Here is a 27,122-nt window from a genome sequence, read left to right as displayed (position 1 = left end):
CAGGCTACCCTTTGTGGCAACGGAACAAAGGAATGAGGTGTTGCTGCTGGCTGTGGAGGGACTGAGAGCCACTAAAAGTAATTTGTTTTTGCCAGAAGTTATCCAGTGGCTACAGCAATATCACTTTTGGTCTCTAGTGAGGACCAGGCCTTGTGTGTCCTGTCCTAATAAGTTTCTGAGACCGCCTTGAAGTTCCGAACTTTTATGTTAAATATGCCAAGTTCCCTAATTGGGGGAGGGAGGGAGAAAGCCCAAGATCATCCAGGCAATTGAATCACCTTTTACTAGGGACTGACTTGACTGATACTTCAAATTCATGCTACAATCAGCAGTCTGATACAGGCTACTTTACCTAGAAGGCTAAGATGCAGCAGCTACCAGTGAATAATATCTTTTCATTTTAACAAGTGCTTTTCAGTTCAATATATTGTATTGTAATAAAACCAAATTATTTCTGGAAGCCATTCTTGTTGCATCCCAATAGGAATGAGGACAGATTCTGACCAAGCAGCTATCCAGCTTCCCTCTCTTGACCCTCTGTGCCCCCCAATAAGAAACCATGGCCTTTTGCAATCAAGAGAGATTGACCCTGATCTTGTGTCTGTGCCATGGTTTTCAGAAAGCTTCTGGAAAAGAGCTTGCTGCTACCATCATCACTTACTCAATCCCTATTAGTGAACACCCCACTGGAATTGGGAAAATGGTTGAAAGTAACTAATTTACTATCTGACGGGGCTGCAGAGCGGTGGGAAAGTACCAATTTAAACTCCATTTAAGATGATTACTTTGATAGACTGAGTCTGAGAGTTAATAAGCCACATATGTTCACAGCAAACCATTCTTATATTTTTGCAAGTATATTAGCAGATCTAGCTAATCCATTTTTCTGAAATGTGTCATCTGCCATCTTTCAGTCCTCCCATTACAAGTATCTCTAAGGCTTTTGCCTCTTATATAGGTGCAACAAAATATATTTATCAATCTAGCTTTTTTTCCTTTGGGATGAAAAGCTTTGTTAAAAAACAAATTCTAGTATTCAGTGACTAATTGATTTGATTTGGTAAAGGAGTGTATCTCCTTTCTCTAATGGAAGAACCCATGAAGGGTATATAGAACTCTGTTCACTTAGATAGTAGTAATGTTATGGGGCCAACATAAGCAGGGTTTACCTTGAGGCAACCAGTGAATCCTCTACCACTGGCTGTGTGCTTTTTCATCAAACTTTGTTGACTTGAGCATTTTAGTCTGCTGTGTCTGAAATTGACCTAAAGATGCAAGTCCTTGCCTACCACAAAATTTGTGAGGAGACTAAATGAATGAGAATAACTTGTTATAGGAGGTCTTCCTTTTTTTTTAAGTATAGTTCAGGTAGTGTCTCCAAACCGGCAACTTAGGACTGAGTCCGTGCCAGATTTCAGAACGTGCCGATTTTGGGGAAAACAATTGGAACCCCTTAATTCAGTGAAAGGGGATACAGGAAAACCAACCGATACGATTGCAAAGCACTTTAGCTTTATAGCCATGTCTCTGCTGATATTAATTCATTTCTCACACGTTGGATTGAATAACTCTTTCATGCCTCCTCAACTTCCCAACATCACACCCTACTTAAAATGAGAAAAGATCAATCAAATTGAAATTGTTTAAAAAATAAAGTTGTAACTGAACTATTTTTCTATTCATGCAAGATTGCACAGTAATCTTCAATTAACTCTTTGAACTGATTTGGGCCAACTGCAAGAAGGCAACCAGTGCCCATGGAACTTAAAGGTTTTTGGGAATCAAGCGCAATGTTTGAATTTAAGCCTGTGCGCTGCTATTTTGGTGGCCTTACTGGCATCAAAACTCAATACTGTGGCAAAAGTAGGCATATGTCCTGATCCCAAGTACAATACATAGCTAAATATTCTACGTCATTGGGTTCTGCAAAAGTCTTTCCTGGGTGCATTCAATGTCTCTGTCACAACACTGACCACTTGTGCCTGTCATTTCCCGCGCTCCATGAGGTTGTGCCGATGCAGCAACTCCCCAAACTTTGCCCAGTTGGGCTGGGTGGGTTCAATGGTCTCTAAGCCACTCAAAACGACAGACGCATGAAGCAGCTAACTACTGCGCCAATGCAGCAACTCCCTCTACAAGCCAGTAAGCTTCTTTACTCATTTAAAACTCATGCATGGCCCACTTTAAAAAAAAAAGCCTGGTTTTCAGACACCACCAGTTTTCGGACAACCATCTTTGAGGTACAGTACCTGTATCCGGGTACAAAGTTCTCTTCCAGTCCACCTGGTCTGGTGTGGAATGAAGCAGCAATTGTACTGTTTTCATTTATTATACACTTTTTTCATATCACAGAATCTTTACAGTGCAGAAAGAAGCTCTTCAGCCCTTCAAGCCTGCACTGGCTCTCCGAAAGAGCATTCTACGTAGTCCCACTCCCCTGCCTTATTCCCGTAACCTTGCATGTTTGTTCTTTTCAGATGGCAATCCAATTCCCTTTTGAATACCTCGATCGACCCTGCCTCCGCCACCCTCTCATGAAGTTTGTTCCAGACTTCAACCACCCTCTGGGTGGAGAAAATTGTTCCTCACGTTCACTTTTAACCCTTTTGCCAAATGTTTTGAATCTGTGCCCTCTAGTTCTTGATGCCCTCTTAAGTGGGAACAGTTTCTCACAATTTATCCTGCCCATATCCTTCAGGATCTTGAATACCTCTATAAAGTCTCCTCTCAGCTGCCTTTTCTCTAAGGAAAATGGTCCAAATACTCCAATCTGTCCTCATACTACAGTTCTTTATTCCTGGAATCATTCCTGTGAATCTCCCCTGTACTCCCTCCAATGCCTTCACATCCTTCCTCAAGGATGGCACCCAGAACTGGACGCAGTACTCCAGATGAGGCCTTATATAAGTTTAACATGATCTTACTCTTGTACTCAATGCCCCTACTAATAAAGGCTAAAATACCATATACTTCATTAACTACTCTCTCAAAATGCCTTGATAACATCAATAACAGATGTACATATACACCAAGGTCCCTCTGTTCCTGCACCTCCTTTAGAAGCTCTCCCTTTATTTTATACTGTCTCGCCATATCTTTCCTGCCAAAACAAATCACCTCACTTCTCTGCATTGAACTTCATCTGCCACTTGTCTGTCCATTCCACCAACATGTCTATATCCTTTTGAAGTTCAAGACTATCCTCATCACAGTTGACAACATTCCCAATCTTCGTATCATCTGCAAATTTTGAAATCATGCCCTGAACACCACATCATTAATATATATATATATATATATCAGAAAGAACAAGAGTAAAAGCAAAAAACTGCGGATGCTGGAAATCCAAAACAAAAACAAAAATACCTGGAAAAACTCAGCAGGTGTGGCAGCATCTGTGGAGAGGGACACAGTTAACGTTTCGAGTCCGAATGACCCTTCAACAGAACTAAGTAAAAATAGAAGAGAGGTGAAATATAAGCTGGTTTAAGGGGTGGGTGGAGGGGGGGAAACAAGTAGAGCTGGATAGAGGGCCAGTGATAGGTGGAGAAAACCAAAAGATGTCACAGACAAAAGGACAAAGAGGTGTTGAAGGTTTTGATATTATCTAAGGAATGTGCTAATTAAGGGTAGAAAGCAGGACAAGCAAGGTACAGATAGCCCTAGTGGGGGTGGGGTGGGGTGAAGGAATCGAAAAAGGCTAAAAGGTAGAGATAAAACAATGGATGGAAATACATTTAAAAATAATGGAAATAGGTGGGAAAAGAAAAATCTATATAAATTATTTGAAAAAAGGGGGGTGGGATCGGAAAGGGGTTGGGGATAGAGGAGAGGGTTCATGATCTAAAATTGTTGAACTCAATATTCAGTCCGGAATTGCAGCCTTCTGGATTGAATATTGAGTTCAACAATTTTAGATCATGAACTCTCTCCTCCATCCCCATCCCTTTTCCGATCCCCCCCCCTTTTTTTTTCCAATAATTTATATAGATTTTTCTTTTCCCACTTATTTCCATTATTTTTAAATGTATTTCCATCCATTGTTTTATCTCTACCTTTTAGTCTTTTTCGATTCCTTCACCCCACCCCCACTAGGGCTATCTGTACCTCGCTTGTCCTGCTTTCTACCCTTAATTAGCACATTCCTTAGATAATATTACCACCTTCAACACCTCTTTGTCCTTTTGTCTGTGACATCTTTTGGTTATCTCCACCTATCACTGGCCCTCTATCCAGCTCGACTTGTCCCACCCCCCCACCCCTTAAACCAGCTTATATTTCACCTCTCTCCTATTTTTACTTAGTTCTGTTGAAGGGTCATTCGGACTCGAAACGTTAACTGTGTCCCTCTCTGCAGATGCTGCCAGACCTGCTGAGTTTTTCCAGAAAGAACAAGGGTCCTGACACTGACTCCTGGGGAATTCCACTACAAACCTTCCTCTAATCTGAAAAACAACCATTTATCACTACTCTTTCCTGTCACTCAGCCAATTTCTTATCCGAGTGCCTACTTTCCCTTTTATTTCATGTGCTAGAAATTTGCTCACAAGTCTGTTGTGTGGCACTGTATCAAATGTCTTTTGAAAATCGATATACACCACATTAACAGCGTTGCCCTTATCAACCTTTTCTGTTACCCCCTCAAAAAAGTTAGTTAAACATGATTTTCCCTTAATGAATTCATACTGGCTTTCTCAATTATTCCTGCACTTGTCTAAGTGACTATTGATTTTGTCCCGAACTATAGTTTCCCTACCACTGAAGTCAAGACTGACTGGCCTGTAGTTGCCTGTTTTATCCTTGCATCCCTTTTTGAACAAGGGTGTAACATTCGCAATTCTCCAGTCCCCTGGCACCACCCCTGTGTCTAAGGAAGACTGGAAGATTATCAGTAGTGCCTCTGCATTTCCACTCTCCCTTCCCTCAGTACTCTTGGATGCAGCTCATCCGGTCCTGGTACCTTATCAATTTTAAGTAAGGATAGCCTTTCTAACACCACCTCCCTCTCAATTGTAAATTCTAGTGCACCAGTTACCTCCTCTCTCACCTTGGCTTGGGTAGCATCTCCTTTTGTAAAGACAGATGCAAAGTACTCTGCTATTTCTCCTGCCTGCACATGCAAATCCCCTTTTTTATCTCTAATTGGCCCTACTGTTTCTTTTACCACCCTTTTATTATTTATATGCTTGGGATTCCCTTATGTTAGCTGCCAGTCTCTTTTCATGCTCTCCCCTTTCTTTTCTTATTAGTTTTTTTCACTTCCCCTTTTGTTCATCTGTATACAGCCTGATTCTCAATTTTATTTTCTACTTGACATTTGTTGCACGCACACTTATTCCTTTTCATCTTCACCCCTATCTCTTTCATCATCCAGGGCGCTCTGAATTTATATACTGCACTGATTGATGTTATTGCAACTTTTTCATTCCTTACCTCTAGCCAGAGAGATTGTCCTTGACCCCTCTGGAACACCCTCTCTCTCCAGCACTGTAATTACATCATTAATCAACACTGCCACTCCCCCTACCTACTTCCCATTTCTTTCTTTTCTGTCTCTCCCAAACACCTTGTACTATGGAATATCTAATGCCCAATCCTGCCCTTCTTTGTGCCAGGTATCAATTATAGCAATAATATCATAATTCCATTTGTCAACTTGTGCCTGTATGCCACCAGTCCTATTAACCACACTCTGCATTCACATACATGCACATTAACACTGATTTAGGCTTTACTGTCCCCCTAGCTCTGACCCCATCTAATGATTTACTATTGCCTACTCTAATTTTATCTAACTCTGCAAGTATTCTATTTACCTTGATACTACTCTCTGATATATCCTCCTTATCAGTTAATACTTCTCTACTTCCCACTGCTAGTTTTTCTCTTCTCCATTCTGAATTTCCCTTCAGGTTCCCATCCCCCTGCCAATCTGGTTTAAAACTTCCCCACGAGGACACTAGTCCCAGTCCTGTTGAGGTGTAACCCATTCTCCTTGTACAGGCCCCAGCTGCCGCAGGACCATTCCCAATGCCTCAGAAATCTAAAACCCTCCCTCCTACTCCACTTCTCCAGCCATGTGTTGAACTGCTCAATCTTCCTATTCTTATGCTCACTTGCATGTGACACTGGGAATAATCCTGAGGTTATTGCTCCTGAGGTCCCGTTTTTTTAATTCCTTTCCTAACTCCCTAAAATCTGTTTTCAGGACTTCGTCCCTTTTTCTACCTATGTCATTGGTCCCAATGTGGACCACAACCTCTGGCTAATCACCCTCCCCCAAAAGAATGTCCTGCAGCCTCTCTGTGACATCCTTGATTCGCCCTGGCACCAGGGAGGCAACCTACCATCCTGGAGTCACAACCAAGGCTGCAGAAATGCCTGTCTGCTCCCCCAACTTTGGAATCCCCTACCACTATAGCTCTTCCACTCTTCCTCCTCCCCTCCTGTGCAGCTGAGCCATATGTGGTGCCATGAGCTTGGCTCTTGCTACAGTCCTCTGAGGAACCATCTTACTCACCAGTATCCAAAATCAGGATAGCCTCGGGATTCCTGCACTACCTGCTTGTTTCTCTTGGATACTCTGGTGGCCACCCATTCCCTCACTGTCTGTGTACCTCTTAGCTGCAGTGTATGAATCTCTCTAATCATGCTATCCATGTAATTCTCAGCCTGATCTGTTTATTGGATGTTTTAGTGCTCTAGCTTTTTTTAGCCAAAAACAAAAATTCTACCTCAGAACAAGGCAAGTCTGAATTAAAGAAGGTTAGCAACTGTTCGTGATATAGTTCTCTTTTAAAACCAATATAATGCCCTATAAGGAATTCCCAAGCCAAAGAATTAACCTTTAGATTTTCATAGAAATATACGGATAATAATTTAACCAATTTCTGAATGCTAACATTATTTGCCTCTCAGGTTGGCACATTAAATTTCATGGCACCCGAGACTATTAAAGATACATTTTCCAATGGTGAAAACAGATCAAAGTCCAAGGTAAGAACTGTGTTTCCAGTATGGTATTTATTAAAATAGGTTCTGTGTATATATTAAATTTTGCTGTATTGCTTGAGTCACAACTTCAACCACTAGAAGAATCAGATGTCCTCCAAATGCTTTGTGAATTAAACTGCTGGTTTACCAGGGGAAAAAAAACTAATGAGGCTTGTGAAATAAGGATGCACCAGGAAAAGGCCAGGCTGGCAGAGAGCACTTTCCAATCTGTCACATGGGGTTAGGAGAAATGCAAAGAAAACAATGAGGGTTGGGACTTCTGTAGCTACATGTTTAAGCACAAAACAAAGATAACATTTTAGTATGATGGGAATATTTGTGGGTATGTGAAGTGGAAGGGGGTTTGGCACGACAAGTAGAGTGTGAACATGCAGGGCAAGTAGTGGTGTGAAGAGGGGGGGAATAAAAGGGGTCGGGACATGGAGGAAATGGGGCAAGGAAGATGAACTTGGTGGTTGGTAACAGTGGATGGGTTACAAAGAAAGGTATCTAGTTCCATGGGAAGTGGAAGGTGCAGATGGAGAGCATCAGAGTGCAAATGCATCAGCTAGTCCCACTAAGCAGAAGTGAGAAATGGATGTCTAGATCAAATGTGTTATGGGAAGATGGGAGAGGCCTCAAGCTGGTCGGGAACTTGCTTTCGCTCAAAACCTTGCTACAGCTCCAGTTGGATTCCTCCACCAGCCATCATGCTTAACTCTCCCCCCACCTATATCCACTCTGCCCATCGAGAAGAGAGGCATAGAAAGCAAAATAGCGATAGGAGGAGAAGAATGTGATATAAACAACTTTAAAGATAAAAAAGCAAACCGAAAGAGCATACACATGTAGCCAACAGAGGGTAATCAATGACTAGCAGCACAATATCAGAGATCCACAGTCATATTCTGTGACTTACTGTGAACAATGCTACATAAAACACAATCATGAAAAAACCTATTTCAATCTGTTTGGAAAACAGTCCAATTATTATTTCAAATCATTTTTTCACTCCAGCTAAAACTCTGGGCAGAATTTTGCCCTTGGATGGCGTGTGGGCCTTGGCGGTGGGCGGGCAGCCGACCCCTGCCACTGAAACGGGGCCCGCCGCTATTTTAAGTGGGCGGGCCAATGAAGGCCCGCCCAGCGGCACCCCCGACGGGAAGCGGTGGGGGGATTCCCCAACTGTCAAAGTGCGCTCTTTCGCGCATGCGCACGACAGAGCGCACTTCTCCCTGAGGCAAAGTCCTGTCTGAGAGATTAGTGACAGTGGAAAAAACTTTAAAAATAGAAACATTAAAAAATTATTAACATGTCCCCTCATGTGACAAGTCACACGAGATAGAACATGTTAATAAAGAACACCTAAACTTTATTATTTTTGTACAAAATGGACATGAAACTTCATCCCGCCAGTGGATGAAATTTCATGAATAATCAGAAGCCCACTGGGGCTCCTGGCCTGCCTGCCAGCCTTAAGGTTGGCTGGGCAGGCCTCTAAGTACTTTAACTAGCCTGTCAATGGCCTCAATTGGCCATTGACAGGTCGGCGGGCGGACAGCTGATTTCGCTGTCCACCCACCTTCCTAAAAATGTAAATGGCCCGGGATAACGTCGGGGATTCCTCCCGATGTCATCCCGTGTCATTTTCCCCTTGGCGACCGGGCCCCGCCCCCAAATCACTGAGGGGAAAATCCTGGCCTCTGTCTCTTGGTGATGTAACCCAACTTCATTTACTCACCAACCATTTTCCAGTTTAACCTTCCAACTCACCATAAGTAGTACAATGGCAGCTAGTATATTAAAACTATTTTGTATGGTTTTCAGTTCTTATGGAACGTGTCATTTTTGCGTCAGCCTTTATAATGGAAACTTGTTAAATAAACATTTATAAGGAAAAATCCTATATAAATCTTTTACTCACTCTTTTTGAACAAATCAAATGACTCAAATGCTTTTCTGAAAAATGTCTACCCTATTTCCTTGACTTAATTTCCAAAATTCAAAATAGTGTTAAACATAAAAAATTGCTCGCAACAATAACGTTTTTCAATTGTATTGTTATTTTATGTCTTTTGGTATCTCTCAAATGTTTAGTTGAGGGCTTCAGCCTCTCCCGAAAGCCTTGGATCTTTTGCTCCTATCATTCTGACTGTTGGATGAAGGGTGGTCCTGCTGTAGGATAATGTGCAATGTCATTTTCCCAGGATGTATCTTTAGCATTTAGCTACATTAACTAACAAAATTTGTACTGATCACCCCTTTTTGCAGCTTATGCACCTTCAGATTTCAAAAACTTTTAGGCTGAGAGGCATATTGTCTCGTTTTCTCCTAATTTGAGAATTAATAAAGCCTCTAATCATTACAATTATCACCTGTGTTTTGCTGATGCTGTTTACAATGCTTGCGTTTCCCTGATATATGACAACGATAGATAGCGAATGACTTACAGATGAGCAAAAGTGTACCTCCAGGAACCAACTGCAAAACATTGAGGTAGATTTTTATCTTCACTGACAAAGCAGTATTCTGGTGAGTGGATCCCCTGTCCTTTGGAAAACAAACCAACAGTTGTGATGATTAATGTGCACCCCTCCCCTGTTTATTCCTGGGTATTATAAAGGTGATCTGTCTGCCAGATTACTGCTCAGGCAGTGAAGATGAAAATCTACCCCCAAATTTCAGGCTCGCAGAGACCTCTTGCAAAGTTACAAACCGGTCCCGCCTGTCTCGCAATGCACCTAACCCATGTTGTGTAACTAGGCCAATGCCGTACCCCTCCCCTCACTATTGACGGAAGATAAAAATCCACTAATGAGCCACACCTTATATTCTATGTCCCACTCACCCAGTTCTGCTAAACCCTAGGTTTTCCTTCCATAATGATGTGAAACTGAAGAAATTGTCTCCTTCACCATGCTGCTAAATCCCAGCAGCCCCATTACATTGATGTCAATGTCCAAGGCCGTTCCCATTGCTCCTAAAACAGAGGAAAACCCTCAGTGTAGTTAAAGCCTATCTATTCTATTGAGTATTAAGTGTCAGCATCGGGTATTATGGGGCTTCCTGCTCTGTCAGAATTACTGCCTCAGTGGGAGAAGCACTGAGGAAATTCTCAGCCGGTATCTAACTCCAACTGATGCAATTCGTTACCATCTTCCTACATACTCTCAACTTTAAAACTAGTAAAGATAAAATTTGAAAAGAAAGTGGCTGCCAGCATTTCATACCTGGACAAGATATGAATGGAGGCTTAAAGCCATGCAGCATAGCATCTTTTCTGAAGGGCACAGGTAATTAAGATTGAAAACAGAAAATGTTGGAAATAGTCAACCATCTATGGAGGGAGAAACAAAGTTAACGTTTCAGATTGATCTTTCATCAGAAGGTAGTATGGAAATGTCTGTTGGGTTATTTTCTAGTTAGATAGCTCATAGCATACACTATTCTGGCCATGTCAATGCCATTCTCTGAATTGCAAATCTATGATTCAGGTTAGCAGATCTAGAGTGCACAGATACACAATTGTTGCATCATATGCTTTTTGCTACATATATCATCCTTGGCTATTCCTTGGAAGTAAAAAGAAAATGTTGATTTTTAAAAAGTGCTGAACATTTTAGCTCAACACTTTTATTTCACAAGCTTTAACAGAGAACTTAATGGCTTATATCACTTAGACCTATTCCACCATGATTGGTGCCATTCAAATTTCACTGTGTACTTCTTTACAGATAAGTCCAAAGAGTGATGTGTGGTCCCTTGGCTGTATCTTGTACTACATGACTTATGGGAAGACTCCGTTTCAGCACCTTACAAATCATATCAGTAAACTACAGGCTATTACAGATCTAAACTATGAAATACAATTCCCTGCTATTCCAGAAAAAGATCTTCTTGATGTACTGAAGGTATGCAATGTTCTGTCAAGCAAGTTGTTTAAAACGGCATTTGATTTTAAATGTTCATCTTGAAATCCTCCTCCTTCAGGTACCATGCTCTAAAAGGGTGTTAGCTACCATGGATTTCCATTGGATTGGTCCGTGATTATGCTTGGCAATGTACTGCAGTGGTTTGCCATTGCCTTCTGCAGTTTGGCTGACCAGGAAACTCTCCTGCCTTGCTGCCTGCCATTAAACATATTGGAAGGATTTACAGGTTGATAATCAACCTTTTTGGCCACATTATGAATGAACCTTCCATGGTCACCAAACCCTGAAAAGGCACTTGAACCCAGAGCTTCTGGTCCATAGGTAGGGACATTACCACTGCACCACAAGACCCCGTCCATCTTGAATATCAACTTGAGTAATGGAGAAAACAGTGGGAACCCAGGAACACGTGTGTTTGTGTGTGTGTCCGACTAGCGCCCCCTCCCTGTCCCATTCCCCCAAGTTGGAAAGAGAGAAAAATTAAATTTGTCACAGCTGCAGATTTTGGGAAGGCTGTTATTTTAATATAAAAGCAAAATACCACGGATCCTGGAAATCTGAAATAAAAACAGAAAATTCTGGAAAAACTCAGCAATTAACGTTTCGAATCCGTATGAATCTTCAGAGCTAAAGAGAAATAGAAATATCATGGATTTTATACTGTTTAAGAGCAGGTGGAGCAAGGTAGAAGGTCAGGGATAGGTGACAACTAAGGAGAGATTGACAAAGGTGTCATGGACACAAGACGTGTTCATGGCAGTGTTAAAGACTAAAGAAGGTGCTGAGAGTGGCATAAAGGTAAGGTACCAGAATGTATTAATAGCACAATGGTCGGCGCTCTGTGAATGTACAACATAGAAACAAGTGACAGATGGCCCTGTGGCGGGGAGAGGGGATAGATTTGGGGAATAAGGATTAAAGAAATGAGAAAAAATGTATTTAAAAAATAAATAAATAAAAATGAATGAAAATAAAGATTTAAAAATTGGATTATAAAAGGGGTCATGATAGAAGAAAGAGTTCATGGTCTGAAGTTGTTGAACTCAATGTTAAGTCCGGAAGGCTGTAAAGTGCTGTTATTTTAAGCCACTTTTTATTCATAACTTCTCTAGTGCGTGAGACCTGAAGGAAAGGCTGCCCACTGGCTGCCTCCCCCCTACCCCCCCTCTCAATCTAAGTCAAAATTCAAGTTTCGTTTTCACTGAGAACTGCCTTTTTGAAATGCACTGTGGGGTTGGGTTTCCTAAAGAGCTTCCACAGCTCCACAGTTTTGCAGGATAGCCACTGGAGTGTGCAAAATCTGGTTCCCATTAAAGATCTGGAAATGTTTTTTTCTCAAGTGGAGTTTAAAGAAATTGGATTATGTCCATAGAGCGACCATGGGATTATTGATGTCCAACAGGCTGCTTTGGAGTCTACTGGGTCAGAGGCCATGAAATTAAGCCACTAGTTCTAAGAATTTGATGTGAGGGGTATTTGGAAAGATACTGGGTCAGGTGGAATGGGAGAGGATCTCTGATCTGGAGGCTAGTGGAGTGAAGGCACAGGCTGCTGGTGCTGAAAACAAACAGGACAGCAGCGAAGTGGGATGCAATTGGGCTGCTCAATGGGATGCTAGAGGACACTAATTTGTGGCTCTGGAAGGGGCAGCTGATGGCTGTAAAAAGGAAATATAAAAATTCACTGAACTATAAATTTTAATTTTGGAAATAAAATCAAGCTTGCCTTCCCATCAAATGAAAAGCACCATGGCTTTTGAGTTTGAGTTGGGGGAGAATTTTCCCCTTTGACAGTTCGGCGGGCATGCAACCAACTTGGCTGCGCGTGCGCTGAACTGAAAATCTAAATGACGCATGGCGACGTCAGGATGCACACCCAACGTCACCCTGCGTCATTTTACACCTCAGCGGGTGGGGCCCGCGTGCCAAGCTGAAAATTCTGGCCTTGGAGTTTGAGGGGTAAAGAGATTTGAGGCTGCCTCACACCACTGCCAGGTGGTGGAAAGTTACAATTATTTTGTGACCAGCTACTGAAGTGGCTGTCTGAGTGCTCCTGTTGTAAATGTTTGTGTTCCATTTTTCGATGAATTACTTAGAAAATTCATGGTGGAAATAAGCCATTCAAACCATGTTAATTAATTATTTTTTATTCATTCTCCGGATGTGGGCTTTGCTGGCTGGGCCAGCGTTTATTGCCTATCCTTAATTGCCCTTGAGAAGGTGGTGGTGAGCTGCCTCCTTGAACCGCTGCAGTCCATGTGGTGTAGGTACACCCACAGTGTTGTTAGGCAGGGAGTTCCAGGATTTTGACCAGTGACAGTGAAGGAACAGTGATATATTTCCAAGTCAGGATGGTGAGTGACTTGGAAGGGAACTTCCAGATGGTGTTGTTCCCATCTACCTGCTGCCTTTGCCCTTCTAGGTGGTAGTGGTTGTGGGTTTGGAAGGTGCTGTCTAAGGGGCCTTAGATTATCCTCCACATGAGCATTAGTTCTAATCCAATGTGCCTACTCTGTTCTCTTGTTCCCTATTTCCTAACAAGGCAATTGAGTGTTTTTAGTTATTCCTTCCTTTTTATTGGAAGGACTTTCATAGTAATGGAGAGCTTACAGCATAGATTTCCCATGAATCTATGGGATTTAGAGATGAATAGCTGATAGTTATGAGGAGATTTTTGAGATAGTGGGACTTTCCACTGAGGTAGAAGAGACTGAAGAAATGTAAGAGGCTTTTAAAATTGAAGGTATTTACTTGGTGAATAGGGAAAGACTATTTTCACAGAATGGAGAGTCCTCCATTTTAAATTGTTACTGACTGTGAGGAGGGAGGTTAGGAAGCAGATCTTCATGCAATGTGTTTTTGAAACATGGAAAGATTTGCCACGGAGTAGTTAAAGCAGAGGTAATTGCATCCTTTAAGGGAAAAGTAGATAAATATTTGAAGCAGAGAAAGACGCAGAGAAATAGGAATTCCATTAGGCAGTGAGTCAAAGAGCCAACACCAAAGCAGTGGATCAAATAGCTGCCTCCTCTCCTACAAAGGTCTATGGTTCTAAGATGCAATTACCTGGGTTTGAGTCTTATATCTGTTCATTGGAGAGAAAAGAAAAAGTAAATGTGACTCCATACTTAATACATGTATTCTAAATGGTGCAGTAAAAGTACATGTTTAAACAGTCCGACTTAATTGAGAAACTTAAAAATAATGAAGTGATTCTTTAATTCACTATATAAGATTTGAAACTGCAACAAGTTTGAGAGACTGACATTTGATGTCATTTTTAATCTGAAAGGTGAAGGATTTATGACTAAATATTCTGTAGTGTGGTCCCTTGTTCTATTAAGAGTTAAAACTTGTTGTATATCAATAGAAATGCTTGATAAGGAATCCTAAGGAAAGGATATCTATTGCTGCTCTGCTTGATCATCCCTACGTACATCTCCAAGTTCAGCAAGAGTCAGGTAGGTCGTTTAACCTTGCATTGGCTGTTTCCGACGTATTGAACTTTTAACTCTGTAATCAGAAGACTCATATTTAAGATAATTGACAAAGAAACCAAAAGGAAGATTTTATTTTTTACATAGTATATATTATGGTTTGAAATGCACTGCCTAAGGAGGAAGCAGATTCAGTCGTAACTTTCAAAAGAAAATTAGATGTATTCTTGAAAAGGAATAAATTTCAAGGACTATAGGAAAAATTAAGGGTGTAAAATAGGCATAACAGGCCAAAATGACCACCATTTAGAATCACAGAATTTTACAGTCCAAGATTTTCCATCTTGCTGAAAGTTTCTGTATGTCTATGCCTCCAAGAGGAATCCAGGCACTCAGAATAGATCTAGTCTTTAAAAGCAGCCTCAATTGGTATTGGGCTCCCTATGGGAGAACACCTGGGTAATTGTGACCACATTATTATAAGTTTTCAATTGGCTGGTGGAGCTAAAATTGCTGAAAATCTGCAGGAGGAAAGATTAGACAGGCTGGGTCTGTATCTGTTGGAGTTTAGAGGAATGAGAGGTGATCTTATTGAAACATCTAAGACCCTGAGGGGACTTGACAGAGTGGATGCTGAAAGGATATTTCTCCTTGTGAGGGAGACTAGTACTAGGGGACACAGTTTTAAAAATAAGGGGGGTCTCATTTAAGATGTAGAAAAGAAGACATTTTTTCTGAGTCGTGAGACTTTGGAACGTTCTTCCCTGGAGACCGGTGGAGACAGAGCCATTGAATATCTTTAAGGCAGAGGTAGATAGATTCTTGACTAACAAGGGAGTCTAGGTTATCGTGGGTAAGCGGAATGTGGGGTTGAGGCCACAATCAAATCAGCAATGATCTTATTGAAAGATGGAGCAGGCTTGAGGGGCTTCTAATTCGTATGTAGTACTGAGGGAGTTGGCGAGTACCGTCTTTCAGATGAAACATTAAACCAAGGCTTTGTCTGCCTTCTCGTGGATGTAAAAGATACCATGGCACTATTTTGTAGAAGAGCACTGACATTGTCACAAGGAATGGCAGAATGGTTACAGCATAGAAGGAGGTCATTGAACCTGTCGTGTCTGAGCTGACTCTCCAAAGGAGCAATTTATCTAGTGCCATTCACAATTCCTGGCTGCCTTCCTGTAGCCCTGCACCTTCTTCCTTGTCAGATCATAATCCAATTCCCTCTTCCACATTTCAATTGAACCTGCCTCCACCACACTTAGGCCGTGCACTCCAGATCCCAACCACTTGCTGCTTGAAACATTTTTCCTCATGTCTCCATTGCTTCTCTGGCCAATTACCTTAAATCTGTGCCCTCTTGTTCTTGTTCCTTCCGCCAATGGGAGCAGTTTTTCCATATCTACTCTGATCAGACCCCTTGATTTTGTAAACCTCTATCAAGCCACCTCTCCCAGTCAATATTTATCTCAATCAGTATCAAAAATATATTTTCTGCCTTTCCTAGGAGATTTCCTACATGACTCTGGGTGGTGAATGTATGTCTGAAACAAAACCAAAAATTGCTGGAAAAGCTCAGGTCTGACAGCATCTGTGGAGAGAAAGACAGTTAACGTTTTGAGTCCATATGACTCTTCTTCAGAACTGTGCTGTGCATAAAGCATCACCGCCATAGAGGAGAGGTTTTTCCTGTGTACTCTTAATCCTTTGTTCTTAATAGGCTGTCCAGTTTGGAAACTTCAAAAGTCACTAACATCATTCTTACAAAAAAGGTGAAATATATCTACATGGGGTAAAAAGGGAAGTTGAACTTTGCACAGTAACAAGGAATTTAATGATCGTTCTGAAAATTCTTAGAAAAAGTGATTAAAACATTAGTTGGTCTTTGAGTGCAAAACAAAATGAGAATCACTATCCCTGTGTCAAAATTAAGTGTGTGTGTGAAATGTTAAAAAGATATTTTTTAAATGTGCACTTGCAATTTGCATAATGACTGGAAAGAAAATATGGGACAGGGTTGCTGACTTGGGATTAAATTTTAAATAAAAGTGCCACTTTTTGAAGACTATGTTCCTGTAACTGGCTGAATTGTTTGAGAGTTTGTGTCAGACATAACAATGGAATGCTTTATTTTGTGTAATAGTGGAACCCAGCAAGACATCCAGAAAAGAAATGCAGCACATCTTGAGCCAGTTGGTAGCTTTGAATTCCCCAAACAGCATCACAAGGGCAGCTAGAGTAAGTTGTATCTTGACTTCTAGTTCATATTTTGGAATTGTAGATAATTGTTTTGTAGTTAACTATCCACTTTTTAAAATTAGGAACTGCTGCAGAACTTCTACCATATTGTTTTTCTGTAAATTGTAGTTTGCTTTATTTATATACAGGTACAATAACCAAAATCCAGCTGCCCGAAACCGGAATTGTCCAAAATTGGGTCATTTTTATAATAGAGAACTTTACTATTTAGTCACTCCTTGCTGGCTTTCTGCTTGAAAAATGGTTTTCCAGACTTGAACAGGAGCAGCCTTGCTAAAAGGCTGGTAATTGACACGCTGTCTTTTTTTTTTATTCTTTCATGGGGTGTGGGTGTTGCTGGCTAGGTCAGTATTTATTGCCTATCCCCAATTGCCCTTGAGAAGGTGGTGGTGAGCTGCCTTCTTGAACTACTGCAGTCCATGTAGGTACACCCACAGTGCTGTTGGGGAGGGAGTTCCAGGATTTTGACCTAGTGACAGTGAAAGAATGGTGATATATTTCCAAGTCATGATGGTGTGTGGCTTGGGGAGGAACTTGGAGGCAATGGTGCCCATGCACCTGCTGCAATTGCCCTTCTAGATGGTAGAGGTCACCGGTTAGGATATCTTAAGGGTGTCTTCAAACATGACTATCCACATAAAGCAATTTGAATAACCAGCCATTTTTGAAATGGCGTGCTGGTCAAGCACTTTACGGATTGGACGCCCAAAATCCGAAATCCAGCACTGTCTTGCTCCTGAGGGTGTCAGATTTTGGACATCATACCTATAATACTTTATTGTGTCTCAAAGTGTTATAAATTACTTAGAAATGCAGCAGATATTTTACAGAAACATCAGTTCAGCCTGGATTTTTTTTTTCTCCTCAAATTGCCCTGTTTGCAGTGCAATATTCAATGGGATATCTCCAGTAGGTGTTGCCTCCTTGTGCTGGTGATGTCTATAAAACATTGTCTCCCAGGGTCATGCATTGACCTGGCTGTGTGGTGTGGTGTGCTTTCAGGGTTGTAATGGTGGTACTTGGCTATTCTTGTGCTTCTTAATAGTTAGCTCAAAGATGTATTTTATCATAAAAGCAAAATACTGCGGATGCTGGAAATCTGAAACAAAAACAAAAATAGCTGGAAAAACAGCACGTCTGACAGCATCTGCGGAGAGGAACACAGTTAACGTTTCGAGTCCGTACAACTCTTCATCAGAACTGAGGAAATATAGAAATGAGGTGAAATATAAGCTGGTTGAGGGGGGTGGTACAGTTAGAGCTGGATAGAGGGCCAGTGATAGGTGGAGGCAAAGAAGAGATTGCCAAAGACAAAAGGACAAAGGGGTTTTGACGGTGGTGATATTAGTATTTTATCATCCCTTATTCCTGATCCTTCTCTTTTTGCCCCCAACCCCCTCCCTCCCTGACCCAACTAACTGCCACAGCAAAATTCCTGCCTCTGCTCGGTAACAAACTCAGATTTGAAATTCAACAGTGCTGTTTCTAATCCAAGACTTTACAGATTGCACTCAATATGTGAAAATGTGAGTGCAAGTGCCAGAATTATATTTCATCAATGATATGACTTTTCTATGGGCCCCAAAAACCTCCTGGCTGCAGTGTTGAAGACATGTGCCCACAACCAGCCACGCCTCCAGCCAAGCAGTTCCAATACGGCTGCAGCTTGGTATCTACCTCACAAAGTGGAAGATTTGTTAGTTATGTCCTGTCCACAAAAAGCAGCACAAATCCAATCCAGCCAATTACCAACCCATCAGCCTATTTTCAGTCATGATGGAAGGTGCCATCAAGCAGTAATTAAAAATAAAACCTGCTCACTAATGCTCAGTTTGCCTTCTGCCAGAACAAGCTCCAGACCTCCTCACAGCCTTGATCCAAACATGGGCAAAAGAGCTGAATTCCAGAGATGGGGCAGAAAATTACGCTTGGTGTGTGTGCGTGCATCCGACACGTTGGCTGAGCGTGCTAATGTCAACACGCACTCTCAATAGCTAGGTTGGCAGGGGCACGCTGGAGCTGGAAGCGCACCCGCCGACAATTAAAAGGCCTATCAAGGCCATTAAGTAAACAATTGTCCTGAATTTTTCACTGCCCGTTCAATCTAATAACAGTTCTGTTGAAGGGTCATGTGGACTCGAAACGTCAACTCTTTTCTTCTCCACCGATGCTGCCAGACCTGCTGAGTTTTTCCAGGTAATTTTGTTTTTGTTTTGGATTTCCAGCATCCGCAGTAGTTTTTTGTTTTTATAAATAATTAACCTATTTGCTATCACTTCTGTTTCTTTAAGTTTATTTCATTTTTAAACTGCCTATTCCACATTCATTTTTTTTTTCAATGTCCTGATTTATACTGCAGTTTGAGACCCAGAACTAATCTCAAATCCAGTAAGAAGTGCAATAACTAGGGTTTTGCCACAATCTTCCTGAAGCATGACACACATGATTGATTAGGTAGCAATGCAGTTCCTCTTGTAGATAAACATAGTAACTATTTGAGAGATGCAAAAACTGTTTTGTTCACAGAACATGCAAGTGACCGGTTAATCTGTTTGTGGTGGTGGATGAGGAAAGATTGTTGGCCAGACAAATTCCCTGTACTGCAAACAGTACCATGGGATCTTTGCCAGTTGTGATTTATCAGCTAGACATAAGATTGGGACTCTATCTCACCCCTCATCTGAAGGATTGTACCTCCAACATTGCGGCATTCCCTTGGCACTGCATTACAATGTCTGCAGATTATATGCTTAAACTCTGGGAGGGGCCTCAACTCATAACCACCTCACTCTGAGGCTATCAACTGAGCTAAGGAAATCTATGTATGGGTTTCTGTCTATAAAGATATTTTATGTTGTAATGTAGCTCAAAATTATATGGTTTTTGCTTTTTCCCCAAAAAACATTATTACAATATGGTATTACCTAGAGTATTTTGGAATAGTATGTTTGATTGAAAATTTCTACTGGCTACATTTGGTCTAACTGATACATATTTCTGATAATACTGAATTGGAACCTTTCCAGATTATGTTCCATAAGGTGGTACACAAATCAGTATATTTGCTTACTGGTTGGTTGCTACATTTCTCTGTATCCTACCAATGGCAAGAATTTGGCTTTACAGTGTACTTCACAAAATAACATGGTGCTCAATTGTTACCAAACTAAAAACTCTGCACTGGGGCTGCCTTCTGGAATGATATATACATATCCTCAGTGGAAACAGTTGATTACATACAGAGCATGTTTGTGGTGTCCAGGATAATGCTTTTTTAAATTAAAAAAATTAAATGGGTGGAGGCACTTTAACATTATCACAGAATTGTTACAGCGCAGAATGAGACCATTTGGCCCATTATGTTTGTACCGCTTCTCCAAATGAGCATTTCACCTAATGGCATTCTCCTGCCTTCTCCCTGTCACCCTGCAGATTGTTTCTTTTCAAATAATGATCTAATTCCCTCATGAATGCCTCGATTGAACCTGCCTGCACCACATTTTCAGGCACTGCATACCAGACCCTAACTACTTGCTGTGTGAAAAACCTTTTCTCTCCTATCACTTTTGCTGCTTTTGGCAATTTCTATAAATCTGTGCCTTCTTGTTCTCGATCCTTTCAAGAGTGAGAGCGGTTTCTCCCTATCTACTCTGTCCAGACCCCCCATGATTTTGAATACCTTTATCAAGCCTTCTTTTGGCCCTTTCTCTAAGGAAAACAATCCTAACTTTTCCAATCTTAATTCATGACTGAAGTTCCTCATCCCTGGAACCATCCTCTCTTATCCCTTGAGATGCCTCCACATCCTTCCCAAAATGTGGCATCAAGAACTGCATGCAATACTCCAGCTAAGGTGTAACTAGTGTGTTATGCAAGTTCAACATAACCTCCTTGTTCTTGTACACTATGCTCCTGAAGCCTAGAATACTGTATGCTTTATTAACTGCTCTCTTAACCTGTCCTGCCACCTTTAACGACTTATGCACATATACACCCAGGTCCCTCTGCTCCTGCACCCACTTTGGCATAGTACCCTTTTATTTTATACTGTCTTTTCATGTTCTTCCAACCAAAATGTATCACCTCACATTTCTCCGCATTGCACTTCATCTGCCACCTATCCGCACATTCCACTAACTTGTCTAAGTCCTTTTGAGGTTCTGCACTGTCCTCCTCACAGTTTACAATGCTTCCAAGTTTTGTAACATCTGCAAATTTTGAAATGGTTCCCTGTATACGAAGGCAAGGATCCCAAGACCAACCCCTGGGGAACTCCACTACAAGCCTTCCTCCAGTCTGAAAACATCCATTAACTGTTACTCTGTTTCCTGTCATTCAGCTAATTTTGTATCAATGTTGCCACTGTCCCTTTTATTCCATGAGCTATAACTTTTCTCACAAGTCTGTTGTGTGGCATTGTATCAAATGCCTTTTAAAAGTCAATGTACACCACATCAACAGCATTACCCTCATCAACCATCTGTTACCTTTTCGAAAAACTCTAGAAATTTAGTTAAACACAATTTTCCTTTAAGAACTTTTCCTTAGTTAATCTGCATCTGTGCATATGATTAATTCTGTCCCGAATTATAGTTTCTAGAAGTTTCTCCATCACTGAAGTTAAACTGACTGGTCTGTAATTGCTGGGCTTATCCTTACATGCTTTTTTGCACAAGGGTATAATGTGTGCAATTCTCTAGTCCTCTGGCACTACCCCTGAGTCTAAGGAAGACTGAAAAATTATGGATAGTGCCTCTGCAATTTCCATAGTCATCGTAAACCTTATGATACAATGATCACTGTCCTCTAACTGACACTTTATCTACTTGGCCCACCTCATTCCCAAGAACCAGGTCTAGCAGAGTCTTCTTCCTCATTGGTCTAGAAACATAATGTTTCCTGAACACACTCTAGGAACTCTTGCCTCTCTCTGCCCTTTACACTACCACTATCCCGACCTTTTTTTCAGATAATTAAAGTCTTCCAGCACGGAAATGCTCTCCTTAATCAAAACCACCACCCCTGCCCATTTTCTTACTTTCCTATCTTTCCTGAACATCTTTATATCCAGGAATATTTAACACCTGGTCCTGTCCTCCTTTGAGCCAGGTCTCCTTTATAGCCATAACATCGTAATTCCACATGGCAATCTGTGCCTGTAACTCATCAATCTTATTTACCACACACCGTGCATTCACATGCGTGCACAGTAACCCTGATTTAGATTCTATTACCATCTCTTTTATTCTGAACCCACCTATTAACTTGCTATTCTCTATTTTAGTGCTATCTGTCTTTCCCAGTATTTTGTGCACCTTGATATTCCTTTCTGATATTTTCTCCTTGTTCCCACGTGCCTGCCAAGTTAGTTTAAACTCTCCCCAACAGCACCAGCAAACTCCCTGCAAGGAACTCAGTCCTGGCTCTGTTCAGGTGCAACATGTCGGGCTTGTCCAGGTCCCTTCTCCAGAGCCAGTACCAATTTCCTAAGAATCTTAATCCCTCCCTCTTGCACCAGCCACACATTCATCTGTTTTAGCCTTCTATTTCTGTACTCACTTGCATGTGGCACCAGGAGTATTTCGGAGATTACTACTTTTGAGGTCTTGCTAATTTTCTACCTAGCTCCCTAAATTCGGAATGCAAGATCACATCCCTCTTTCTACCTCCTGTTGTTTTTAACCAATGTGGACCATGACTGCTGGTTGTTCACCCACCCACCCCCAGTCTGTCAGGGTGCTCTCAGTGACATCCTTGACCCTGGCACCAGGGAGGCAACAAACCATCATGGATTCATGTCTGCGGCTGCAGAAACACCTATTCTGTTCCCTAACTATTGAATCAACTATCACTATTTTTTTCTAGGCTTTCTTGTACCATACTCTCCAAATCCCCCCACCCCCTCTCCCGGACCCATGCAGCTGAGCCACCCATGGTGCCATGTACTTGGTTCTGGCTGCACTCCCCAGATGGACCGTCACTTTCAGCAGTATTCAGAACGGAATACTAGTTGGGAAGTGGGATGCACTCAGGGTCTCCTGGATTTATCTGCCTTTTACTTTTTGACTGCCTGGTGGTCACCCATTCGCTCTCTCCCTGCGTACTCTTAAGCTGTGGGCTGACCACATCTATAAATGTGCTATTCACATTTGAATTGTGAATACTTCTGCGCAGAGTATTTTATCCTGAAGCACTATCTGGTTTTTTGTTTAAAGTTAACACCCTAGTTTATTGAAGTAGAGCAAGCAATTTGGGCTACAAATAGTAACCTGTCTGTGCACTCAAACTACATTCCATTTTCTGAAAAGTAAGGTCTGCATCATGGAATTCACATTCAATGCTGTATCATTACAACTAAGATTTTAACAGTTTTAAATGTTGAAACAGCAAAACTACATCAATCTAACTTTTTTTTCCCAAATTTTTTTGTAGACTTTATGGGAGCAGTGCAACAATGGCCATGATCTTGATGTATCTGCTTTTATGAAGCCATCCCGTCACAATTTGTAGCAAGTATGATGATGCATTCCTCTGAAAAATGTGGATCAAGCCAGAGAATAGCAGATGCAAAGACTGGGAGTTTGGAGAATATGTTTCTTGGGACATGTAGAGTGATGGAAAATTGATTCAATCCTTTGAAAACTGTCTTGTGGCTGTCACTGATCTTATATGTGTTTATAATATATAGTTTGTTGTGTCATCATGGTGTCTTACCATCCAACTGTAATAGTTGTAGCACACAAGACTGCTGAGTTGAGGAGAAGGACTGTGGTTTACCCTAAGCACTTAGCACTGTTTTTAAAAATAGGAGAATCAAGCTTTTCTCAAATGAGATAACTGTTTTTTTCTTTTCATCAGCACTCCCATGTCAGATTTAGAAGTTAGAAGCAAAGTATAGCTCCGTCTATGCTTCACTAACCTTGGAAGACCAGTCGCCACTGTTTCGTCTGATCTTTCTGCACGATTTCTTAATGATCTCTGGGTCTCTGAGATTGTCAAATTAAGTTTTATGCCGTGTTCCCGTACATTACCTAGGTCCAGGAACTGAATGCAGACTATCCAAACCTCATTTATATTCAGCTACCAGGGATTTTACACCCATCCTCTCGGGCTAAAATTCAACCTGGGTATCCAAGGTGAAAAGGTAGAGTTTAACCCACTTTGTCGCTCTTGCATTTCAGGCTTTAAAACCTTGAATTTGTATTTAATTCATCAATCAATTAGAATTTGAGATGAGTAAGAGATGGGGGTTTCCCTGCCTCTACAGTGAATTTTTTATATGCGACCTGATTAATAAGTCAGTGTGCTGCATTACCCAGCTACCTGCATACATTATGATAACCTGTAAATACTTTGAACTGAAGAAGTGTCCAAAAAACTGGTCTTGGCTAAACACGCAAAAACACCTGTATTTTAAAAAAGGCAGATTTTGATGCTAACTATAAGTATAATCATCTGACTGCAATTGTTACTAATATGCTAGACCTAATTGATTTGTAAATGCAAATAAAACGAACATGTAAGAAAGTACATTATACTCAAGTAGTTGCCTAAGGTTAATTCACCATGAATGCTCTGTATAGTGATATTTGTTTGTCCTCTAATAGGTATATCATAACTTCTCTCCCTACAAATCTCATGAGATTTGGAAATACTTGTGCAAGAACTGTGAAAATACATAATTTAGATATTGGAGAATTTGAGTTTGTTGGATAATTAGTGTTTAAATTGATGCCTTTGGGAGAGGAAAAAAGAGCATTAAATTATAGATCTAGCCAACTTTAACTGAAGGAAAGTTGAAGCTAACTGGCAATTCAAGTGAAATTTTGAGACGTTAGTTATCACAATGTTATAATGTGAAATGTGACATTAGTAAAGGTATAAGTATTTGTGGTTAAGCTCATGCATTCTAAACGTAATACAAATTTGCTTCAGAAAGTATGAGATAATAGTTACTATTGAAGAGAGATTCTCTGCAGTTTCATGTACCAATTGTCGCTCACTTGAAAAATGTGGTTTAAGCAGTGAATAAAAATTGGTTTGGTGTTCCTATTCCAATTCAATATTTGTACCAAATCAGCTATTATCTTTTTTTTTCTTAGACCTTGATGTAATGGTCACAGTACCTACAAGTACATTATTAGCCCATTGTCCAGTTAGGCCTGTTTGTGTACACAGTTTTCAATATTTTATTTATATGAAGATTCAAAGATTCCAGCAAAGATTTGGAATGTTTAAATCTGATATCAGCAGCTGTTTTCTGGTCCTTGAATCTTTATGCAACCTCTATGACTAGATATTTCTTTCTTGAATTCCTGGGATGCAAGTGTTGCTGACAGGGCCAGTATTTGTTGCCCAAACCTAAATATGCTTGAGAAGCTAGTGATGAACTGTCTTCTTGAACCACTACAGTCCATCTCATGTAGGTACACCTACAGTGTTCCAGATTTTTCACCAAATTATAGTAAAGGAACGGGGAGACAGTTCTAAGTCCAGATGGTGTGTTTCTTGAAGGGGAACTTGCAGTTGGTGGTGTTCCCATGCATCTGCTGCCCTTGTCCTTCGAGGTGGTAGAGGGTTGCAGGTTTGGAAGGTACTGTCGACGGAGCCTTGGTGGGTTGCTGCAGTATGTCTTGTAGATGGTACACACTGCCTCTGTGGTGGTGGATGGAGTGAATGTTTAAAGTAGTGAATGGGGTGCCAACCAAGTGGGTTGTTTTGTCCTAGATGGTGCCCGAGCTGCTTGAATGTTGCTGGAGCTGCACTCATCTGGACAAGTGGAGAGTATTCCATCACACTCTTGATTTGTACATTGTAGATGGTAGACAGATTTTGGAAAATCAGGAGGTGAGTAACTCACTGCAGAAATCTCAGCTTCTGACCTGCTCTTGTAGCCACAGTATTTACATGGTCCAGTTCAGTTTCTGGTCAATGGTAACCTCCAGGATGTTGATGGCGGGGGATTCGGTAATGGGTAATACTGTTCAACTTCAACAGGAGATAGTTATGTTCTCTTATTTGAGATGGTCAATGTCTAGCATTTGCGTGGCACGAAGGTCACCACTTATCATCCCAAGCCTGAATGTTATCCAGGTCTTGCTGCTTCATTATCTTGAGGGGCTATGAATGGTATTGAACACTATGTAATCATCAGCGAACTTCTTACTTCTGGCCTTAAGATGGAGGGATGGTAATTTAATGAAAACTGAAGGTGATTGGGCCTGGGACACTGCCCTGAGGAACTCCTACAGTTATGTCCTGGGTATGAGATGATTGGCCTCCAACAACAACAATCATCTTCCTTTGTACTAGGTATGACTCCAAATAGTGGAGAGTTTTCCCCTGATTCCCATTGCCTTCAATTTTGTTAGGGCACCTTCATACCCCAATGGATGTCAAGAGCAGTCACTTTCATACCACTTTTATCCATGTTTGGACCAAGGCTGTAATGAGGTGTGGAGCTGAGTGCATCTCTGGCTGGCTTCTCAATGCTCCCATAGTTGTCAGTGATGAACATTCCTCCTCTTCCTCCTCCCCTCCTTTTATTCGGGTGGGTTTCTGCAAGGGAACAGTAGACTGAGCACCTGACCTCCCAATAACTTTTATATAGCACCTTTTAGTATATAGTGTCCTGAGGTACCTCACAAAATAGAAATTTTGAGGACATAGAGAGGAAAGAGCAGAAAGGATCAAAAAGCTTAGGCAAAAAATGGGCTTTAAAAGACAAATTGGGAAATGGGTAGGTAGGAAATTCTAGAGTAGGGCTAATGCAGAAGGCCTTAGCGCTATTGGTGGGACAAAAACGGAATACAAAGACAAAGGCTTAGAAATTTGATCAGGCAGTGTCTATCTTTTGGGCACTAAACGTTCTTGGCCTCCAATATGGCAGGCAGCAAGTGCATACTTGTTACAAACTGTAAGTGTAGCACCCACCAAATAGTTATTGGCAAAAAAAAAGGTGTCAAGACCTGCCCTGAAACAAGTAAGGGCATTTTGCATATGCAATAAGGTTGAGGAAGTTATGGTTCATCCATGGCCTGATGATATGGAAGTAGATGTGATGCTGGGTATGACCTGTATACATGTGGAAGCTAGCCCTGCATTCATAGCGGGCAGCATATAGGTAATGAAGAGGAAAAGGCCAAAGATGGAACTTTCATGGATCCTGTAGTGACCATGCAAGGGAGGGAAGATATACTGGTTATATTTGAAGAGGTAGAAAGGAAACAATGCAAGGTCATGGACAAAGGAGATGTGTGTTGCTGAGGTCGAAGAAACTCTTATTAACAAGATGATTTGTGATCTTAGCTAATCAATTAATTGGTGTGAAAGATAGCTCTGGAATCTATTAAAAACCATTGTACAGGATGGTGTGCAGTATGTATATTTATTGTCCACTGCTGCAGTAGGCTGTTATGAGCTTGCTCCTATTCCCTTTCAAGGCATTTTAAGCACCTGACTGGTATTCTCTCTGCAATTAACAGCTATCAGTTCAACAT

General features: G+C 41.2%; 1 protein-coding gene across 2 annotated transcripts in view; it reads left to right on the top strand.

Annotated features, from left to right (window-relative positions):
- ttk (ttk protein kinase) overlaps window positions 1-24,699 on the top strand; it is a 77,074-nt gene extending 52,375 nt beyond the window's left edge. For both annotated transcript variants that reach the window (XM_078542457.1, XM_078542458.1), the window contains exons 18-22: window positions 6,919-6,996; window positions 10,728-10,904; window positions 14,295-14,385; window positions 16,508-16,602; window positions 23,056-24,699. In XM_078542457.1, coding sequence (XP_078398583.1) covers window positions 6,919-6,996; window positions 10,728-10,904; window positions 14,295-14,385; window positions 16,508-16,602; window positions 23,056-23,133 — 519 coding nt within the window. In that variant the 3' untranslated portion in view covers window positions 23,134-24,699. The remainder of the gene's footprint in view (window positions 1-6,918; window positions 6,997-10,727; window positions 10,905-14,294; window positions 14,386-16,507; window positions 16,603-23,055) is intronic.
- The last annotated feature ends 2,423 nt before the right edge of the window (window positions 24,700-27,122 follow it).

The sequence above is a fragment of the Cetorhinus maximus genome, chromosome 5, assembly GCF_964194155.1.
Source record: "Cetorhinus maximus chromosome 5, sCetMax3.hap1.1, whole genome shotgun sequence".
Taxonomy (NCBI): domain Eukaryota; kingdom Metazoa; phylum Chordata; class Chondrichthyes; order Lamniformes; family Cetorhinidae; genus Cetorhinus; species Cetorhinus maximus.
Note: the sequence above shows the minus strand (reverse complement) of the source record. Positions and strands in the feature narration are given on the sequence as shown.